The sequence below is a fragment of the Pundamilia nyererei genome, unplaced genomic scaffold (genome assembly GCF_000239375.1).
Source record: "Pundamilia nyererei isolate P.nyererei 1_Seehausen unplaced genomic scaffold, PunNye1.0 scaffold01703, whole genome shotgun sequence".
Classification (NCBI taxonomy): domain Eukaryota; kingdom Metazoa; phylum Chordata; class Actinopteri; order Cichliformes; family Cichlidae; genus Pundamilia; species Pundamilia nyererei.
Window position 1 is genome coordinate 547 of NW_005189104.1, and position 8,531 is coordinate 9,077.

Consider the following 8,531-nt stretch of genomic DNA (forward strand, 5'->3'; position numbering starts at 1 on the left):
ATTTGGATTCCATACACACCCCTTAATGTTTTATACCAAATTTATAATGAAAAATATGCTGGATAATACATTGCCATGTTTTTTTCAATTTAAGTATCTCTGCAATTTATGCCACAGATAAAGATGGATGTATTTAACTGAAATGTGTCCCTCGTATCTGAGCTCGGTTAGCATTTGTCAAAACAACCATATTGTTTCTGAGATCAACACCTTACATCTACGTGTGCCATAAATGTGTGGTGAAAAGTTTATGCACTTCAGGATTCAATTAAATCTGAAGTTGATTCAGATCAAGTGTTAAATAACCAAGAAACACAACATAAAGCAACCCCAAGGTTTCAAGCTTTAACTACATGGAAAACCAGTGAAAAGTAACACTATTCTCCAGTACTTTGATGTTATACTGTAAGTGGCTGTATGCCATTTTTTTTTCAGAACCCAGCTATGAAGGGAGGTGTCATAAATCAGTGTAATCCTAGTGCTAATTCCTAGCCTAGACAAATGAGAGTTTCATCATGTAGGGGATCCTAGTGTAAAATCTTTGCTTAATAAAACGTATAGAATGACGTCAGAATGGTTTGAAGTTCAGGTCCAGCGCTGCTCGTCAACATGGTGCTGGTGGAAAGTTTGCTACTGCTGCTTCTAGCATCCACATGCATTAATACTCTGATGGATATACAGTGGTATGCAAAAGTTTGAGCACCTCTGATAATTTTCATGATTTTTCTTCACAAATCATTGGTTGTCTGGATCAGCAATTTCATTTAAATATATCATATAGTAGACAAACACAATAATATTTTAGAAGTGAAATGAAGTTTCTAGGATTTACAGAAAATGTGCAATAGTTACTTAAACTAAATTTGGGCGCCCTTGTCATTTTATTGATTTAAATAGCTTTAGCACTAATTATTGGAACACAAAATTTGTTTGGTAAGCTCACTAACCCTTGACCTACATACACAGGTCAATCCAATAATGAGAAAGGGTATTTAAGGTGGCCAGTTGCAAGTTTTTCTCCTCTTTGCATCTTCTCTGAAGAGTGGAAACATGGGAGCCTCAAAACAACTCTCAAATTACCTGAAAACAAAGATTGTTCCATCATAGGGGAAGGATACCAAAAGCTATCTCAGAGATTTCAGCTGTCAGTTTCCACTGTGAGGAATGTAGTGAGGAAATGGAAGACCACAGGCACAGTTCTGTTTAAGGCCCAAAGTGGCAGGCCAGGGAAAATCTCAGACAAGCAAAGGCAAAGGATGGTGAGAACAGTCAGAGTCAACCCACATACCAGCTCCAAAGACCTACAACATCATTTTGCTGCAGATGGTGTCACTTTGCATTGTTCAAATATTCAGCGCACTTTGCACAAGGAGATGCTGTATGGGTGAGTGATGCAGAAGAAGCCCTTTCTGCGCACATGCCACAAACAGTGTCTCTTGAGATATGCTAAAGCACATTTGGACAAGCCAGCTTCATTTTGGAATAAGGTGCCGTGGACTGATGAAACAAAAATTGAGTTATTTGGACATAACAAGAGGCAGTATGCATGGCAGAAACAGAACACAGCATCCCAAGAAAAACACCTGCTACCCACAGTAAAATTTGGTGGGGGTTCTATCATGCTATGGGGCTGTGTGGCCAGTGCAGGTACTGGGAATCTTGTTAAAGTTGAGGGTCGCATGGATTCCAGTAAATATCAGCAGATTCTTGAGAACAATGTTCATGAATCAGTCACAAAGTTGAAGTTGCGCCAGGGCTGGATATTTCAACAAGACAATGGCCCTAAACACTGCTCAAAATCTACTAAGGCATTCATGCAGAGAAACAAGTACAACGTTCTGGAGTGGCCATCTCAGTCCCCAGACCTGAATATTATTGAAAATCTATGGTGTCACTTAAAGCAGGCCATCCATGCTCGGAAACCACCAAACCTGACTGAACTGGAGATGTTTTGTAAGGAAGAGTGGTCCAAAATACCTTCAACCAGAATCCAAAGTCTCATTGGAAGCTATAGGAAACATTTAGAGGCTGTTATTTCTGCAAAAGGAGGATCTACTAAATATTGATGTAATTTTTCTGTTGGGGTGCCCAAATTTATGCACCTGCCTAATTTCATTTAGGTAACCATTGCACACTTTCTGTAAATCCTATAAAGTTCATTTGACTTCTCAAATATCATTGTGTTCGAAATTGCTGATCCAAACAACCAATGATTTATGAAGAAAAATCGTGAAAATTTTCAGGGGTGCCCAAACTTCTGCATACCACTGTATCAGAGAGCAACTTGGGGTTAGTGCCTCAAGGACATTTGGCATGCGGACTGTAGCAGATGGGGATCAAAACACCAACCTTCCAATTATTAGCAGACCTGCTCTACCTCCTGAGCCAAAGCCACCCATTTGAAATTGTTGTACCAAAAGTATATGAATATTGTTGAAGAGCACAAAGAAGTCTTATATGGAACTGTGAGTTTGCAGCTGGAAATCAAAGGGATAATGTTGAAATGTGAATGTGTATGCCTCACATGCCAGAAGACAAAGAGGAATTCTGGTGTTAAGTCGATGCAGTGGTAGAGTTATCTAGGTGTGCCTTAAAATGCACTCCTAGATAGATTGATAAACCCTGGGATAAATAGGATAAGTAGTTTTGTGTTACTTGTGTTGAAGTTGTTGTTTGTGTAGCTACTAAGGCTGGTAGGTCTAAATATCCCACCTGAAAGTTCTTTCACGTACAAGGACGAGGGGAGCAAGTAAATCAGTTCTCAGGGCGCAGAGACTGAGCAGGTCTTAAATACACCATTTATTCCCAAGAATGAAGAAATTCAGAATTACAAACACAATTTTAAAAGGACCTTTATGCAATAAAAACATTTTCAGTATGCTAAAATCCCTGCCAACAGGAATAAATATACACTATGCAAAAAGAAAAACCAAAAAAAAAAAACCACTGTCTGGCCACGCTCGGGCAAATGTTTCTTATCTTTAAAACCAGGATAGAAATTCCTCTTCTGAGGGACAGAGCACGCCAGCCAGAAAACCAAGGAGGAACCTCCTGTCTCAGCCCTGTTTCTTCCTAATGGGCGCGTCGCCACACAGCCCAGCTGCACTCCACACTTGGGCTCTCGATTACTGCAAACACGGCTGCCTCAGAGCACGCCCACACTTCAACAATTGCCTGCTATTGTCCGCCCAGTCAACAGTGGATTAAAATAATATCATGCAACAACACTAAAACATGCAACATAAATATCAGGGTAAAACCATGCAAATAAAATCAGTACTGTATGCACGAATATATTACAATCAAAACAACAAAAACCCTAAAACGAACACAAATTTCCACTGTGTGACATCTGCACTGTGTTCAATGCCCTGAACACAAACAAAAAGTAGGCTTTATTATAAAGCCACTCCTCCACTATTTACCTACCATATTTTTTGGAGCATAAGGCGCACTGGATTATAAGGCGCACTGTTGATGAATGGGTCTGTTTATAAGGCGCATTCAGTGAAACAAAGCAGTCAGATAAGTCAAACTTATCCGCTGAATTCAAAGGCAATGTATGATGTAGTTACCTGTCAATATCTACAGGGGAGATTAAAATATTAATGAAAGTAAAGGGAGAATTTGGCAAAACAGCTGAGTTACATGTAATAAATTGAGATATTTCCATAGATCTCAAAGTGTTGCTGAGCCTGTACCTGTTCAACTTGCCTGTTTTATGGACCATTGGTTTATATACAATGTGCATGTGCCAGAAACAAGCTGCTGCCCTTAGAACCTACAGCTCCAGTCACTTTTAATGTGGTACGACACGCTGTCAGTGGCAGAAATGACACTTTGTTATGAGACTGAAGTAAGTGCAGCTTTCAGTGGCAATATCTGACAGTGGCCACAAGGCAGCAATAATAAAAATGTTTGATGCACATATTAATTCACAGGTGAGGAGCTTTATGACAGAGCAGTGTGAGATTAAAAGAGTAAGATCATTTTAATTTGAAACCTTTTAATTTATGGCAAGGCAAGAAGTGTTTGCCTTGCTTGTCCTGATGTAACTGCCACTTGTATATATGAATAGCTGATTGGGAATTAGAAAAAGAAGGGAGCCAAGACATGTGAAAACAGTCAGGACAATCAGGGGGAGAGGACATGAAAGAAAAAAAAAAACCTTTAATGTAAAAACAGGGAGTAATCAAAATAGACTAATAGACTAATATGAATGCTAACACTTAGGATTTAAAGATAAGGAAATGCAAATGGACCGAGGTGTAAACACCAGTGTTGGGACTAACGCGTTATTAAGTAACGCGTTACAGTAACTACGTTATTATTGTGGTAACGAGCACGGTAACTAGTTATTGTGCCAAAACCAGGAACGCGTTACTCGTTACTGGGATTCGTTATTCGTTACTTCGTGTGGTGGCTATCGCGGAGCTTCCACAGATTCAATAACATTAGCAAGTGGTGGAAGCCAGCAGGTGGATGAAGGAAAAGGGAGGCAAGAGAAGAGACCCGAAGCGGCCGCTGGTCCGCGAGTGTCAGGTGAACTGAACTTCAGGTAAGAAGTTATGACCTGCAGTCCATCTGGGTCAGATATAAACCAAGTTTAGGTGGAGTTTATTTTCGTTATGCTGACTTTTTCGTACTGCGTGCTAGCTAGCATGACGGAGTTTCTATACAGCTGAGTGGGTGCTATGTTACTGATGTTGAACTTTATTTTGTTCATAAGGTTAAATATTAGAGTTGCCAACCGTCCCATAATCGTCTCGTATTCAGAGAAAATATTACGCGTTTCTTATTGAGGTGAAAAGGAACAGTTTGTCCCGGACTTCAGCTACAATGAAAAAGACACAAAGCTGAAGTTATTCTGTGTTTACGCTGCACAGCTGCCTCTTCTTCTCTCATTCTCTCCCCCTCCCTCTCCTGTTGTGAAAACTGATCAATGATCAGCTGATCGGCTTTTCTCTCTTGTTTATTTATCACCCACTTTGCGCCAGAAAGAGGAAACCAGCAAATGTCGCGCTAAACAACAGCAGCACGTTTAAGCTTGATCAGGTGTTGTTAGAATTTATTTAATATTAATTTCTAGTATCAGCTGATGTTTGCTGGAGCCACAGCTGTAAAGCTGCTGGTCATGATACGGTTTGGATATGTGGTGAGGGGGAAACATGAAGATGAAACCAGGAGATGTCCTTACTGAATCATCAGAGCTGTGATGGAGAAACAGGTTTACCTTTTAAGTGACATGAATGAGTTGAAGGGAAGTTATGAACTGTTTCTGAGAGATAAATAACACCAGGATCCTTTTCTAAGTAGCTGACAGCTGGTAACTGTGCAGGGGCGGGTCTAGCAAAGTGTTGCCAGGGGGCAGGTAGGGCATTAACAGGGAAAGGGGGGCACAAGGAAATACTTTCTTATTCTCATTTAAAATGTCTAGCTTTTAATAAATAATTATCTGAATCTTACAACAAATGATTGATAGACTGATACATATATACCATCAGAACAGTGAACATCACTGTCACAACAGTGTTTCTTTTCATTCAAAGGCTTTATGATTTTTCCTATAATGGTGGGCCGGTCTCTAGTCAAATTCTCCGGGCCAATTTTCTGTCCCAGTCCAGCCCTGTATGCAGCTCATCTGCAGTCTGGTGTTACCTACATCTTCCTATTCAGAAGGCAGAATTTCCGAGTTCTGAGTACAATCGAAAGCACCACGACTGCAGTTTTTGTGTTGGATGTAAAAAGCAGGCTAGGATAGAATCAGAAGTGGGATTTCTCTCGTGGAAGTGTGCACATTATTTTTTCCTTTCTATTGGTAGGTGGCACAGTGCACTTGTGGCAAGTAAGCAAGCTAGAAGACTGCCAATCTTGCTGGATATCCAGTTACAGAAGCAACACATTAACAAGAGAATTCTGAGTAAAACCAAAGTTACTTTCCCTAGTAACTAGTTACTCTGAAAGTAACGAGTAACTTGAAGTAACTGAGTTACTTTTGATAGAAATAACTAGTAATGTAACTAAGTTACTAATTTAAAGTAACTTACCCAACACTGGTAAACACAAAACAAGAGTGAAGGATCCGCAAACAGACACACAGGGATGTTGACTGCAACTCTAATGCCAATCAAAAACTATTCACTAAAATAGCCAAAAACAGAAACCAGATTCAGCAATGCAACAATGCAATCAAATCAGTCAAACCATAGAACAATGAAAAAAATTAAAACAGGAATCCAAAATTTCAAACATTAGAACAGAAAAACTAAACAGAAAACTAAAACTTGAATATATTAATTAAGATATTAAAACAGGATAGAAGGAGCACTTTGAACCTTCACAGGTGATATTAAGATATACTGATAAACTGAATTTTACTGAAATATCAGAGAACAAAGGCTACCTAAGAAGATAGAGCACAGAGAATTATAGAAGATTAACAGAGGGTTATCTAATGGAATTTTTGAACTCAGCTGTTGAGAAAAACACCACCTTTTGTGCAATCTGCATATTTTATAATAAGTGGTTTCATTGGCATACCTAATATTAGATATTATTTTGTCTTTCTATGTTTTATTTACATTTTTTCAGTGGTGGGGAACACTTTAGTGATGATTGTAATAATTTTGGATCGTATGTTGAGAAGTCCTAAATATATCGCAGTTTTTAATCTTGCATTTACAGACCTGTTAAGTAGCTCTGCTTTGGTGCCAAAGGTTGTTGACATTTTTCTGTTTAACCATTATTATATCTCTTACAACATCTGCTTGACTTTCATGTTTTTCTGCTTGACTTTAATTTCAATGCAGGCTTTTAATCTGGTTGTATTGTCCTTTGACAGAGTCATGGCTATCATGTACCCACTGCACTATCAAATGAGAGTGACCCAAAAGCTCATTTTGTCTTTGATTGCTTTTGGCCATAATTCTTATACTCATTGCAGTTGGCCTTCTCACAAGACTTTCTTTTTGTAAGTCTGTTGTTATTCAGAGCTACTATTGTGATCATGGTCCTATGTATCATCTTGGCTTCAATGATGTTACCCCCAATCGTGCAATTGCTGGTTTGGCACTACTTATAATTCTTGGGTTTCCACTGGCATTTATCGTGGGAAGTTACTGCTGTATCGGTTATTCTTTGTCAAAAATTTCTACATTTAGGGAAAGAGTGAAAGCTTTTAAAGCCTGCACAGGTCACCTTTCATTAGTGGCAATTTATTTCCTTCCTATTATATTTGTGTATGTTTTTCGGCCTGTAATACATCCAAATGCAAGGATCATAAACCTTTCTATGACCAGTGTCATGCCTCCCATGTTAAACCCAATAATCTATGTTCTTCAGACACAGGAGATCAAAGAATCATTGAGAAGATTGTTGAAAGCTAGAGCGCAGGCTAAATTGGAAGTGTTTAGACTTAAACCTTTGTAGTTCCCGATTTCTATTCTTTCATTCTATTTTTTTTTCTTTTTAAGTTGAATATGTAGGCAAAGTATTTCATACACAGTATTGCAGTCTTTTATGCATCAAGATTTCATTTGGAACAATAAACAATATAACTACTTTATTCACCGAAAAGCAAAATGATCTAAAACATTAGTGTGAGAATAAAAATTGACAAAAGACAACAACAGCCAAAAACTGTAATAATGGACGTTTATTCTTGCAAGGGAGCAAAAGCACCAAATATAAGGTTTCATATTAGATTTTGTCAATTCCACCCTCCTTTGCCTTAAAACCCTCACAAAATAAAAATTTCTTTCTACGGGCTTCTCACAGGTACAGTTATGAGTGTGTGTACTGCAGTGAGTAGATATTGAGTAGATAATTGAGTAGTATAATGAGATCACGACTAGACATTTTTTTGCAACTTGGGTGTACTTCCAGGCACTGAATGTACTGAGTTTACCCTTGAGTATAATGTAGCACACGCTAGTTAGAACATTGTATAACATTTGTTTTTACCCATCAGTTTTACCACCCTTCTTTCTGACTTTATGGATATTGGGTATTTGTTATGGAAACAAACATGATTAAGCAAGTAAGTCTGTATGAGAGGATTTAAGAATTATTTTCATCATACTAAAATAATTATAAAAAACATACCTGAGGATATGTCATCTTATTTACTCCTTAAAATTGTACATTATCAAACTGGCTTACGTGTGCATACGTGTGCATATATATATATACTTGAAATTTTAAGAAAAAGGATGCTATGGCTTAATCGCATATTGTAAAGATCAAATTAACACTGAAAAATATATACCGGTTTTGGAGCAAAATATGTAGCCATAAAGAAATAATCTTTTTCAAGAGAGGCCTTGCCAAATTGAGCATTTAGCAAGATGATGCCAAATCACATTCTACCAGTATTGTAACAGCATCGCTACAGAGAACAAGTCCAGTTATTAAAAACTCCTTAACTAATTAAAACATTTGGTACAGAATAAAATGTAAGATATGACAAAAGAAGCCCTGAACTCAAATCCATTTTTGAAATTTTTGAAAAAAAAAATTGAATTTGAAAAAAA

At 38.0% G+C, this 8,531-nt stretch overlaps 1 protein-coding gene across 1 annotated transcript; it reads left to right on the top strand.

Moving 5' to 3' along the window:
• Window positions 1–6,550: 6,550 nt before the first annotated feature.
• Window positions 6,551–7,063, top strand: LOC106456044 (olfactory receptor 1C1-like; the record flags this gene model as incomplete). The annotated part of the gene is given in 2 exon segments (XM_013908159.1): window positions 6,551–6,920; window positions 6,922–7,063. Coding segments are annotated over 2 exon segments (512 nt in total), but the record flags the coding sequence as incomplete, so codon positions are not given.
• Between the last annotated feature and the right edge of the window lie 1,468 nt (window positions 7,064–8,531).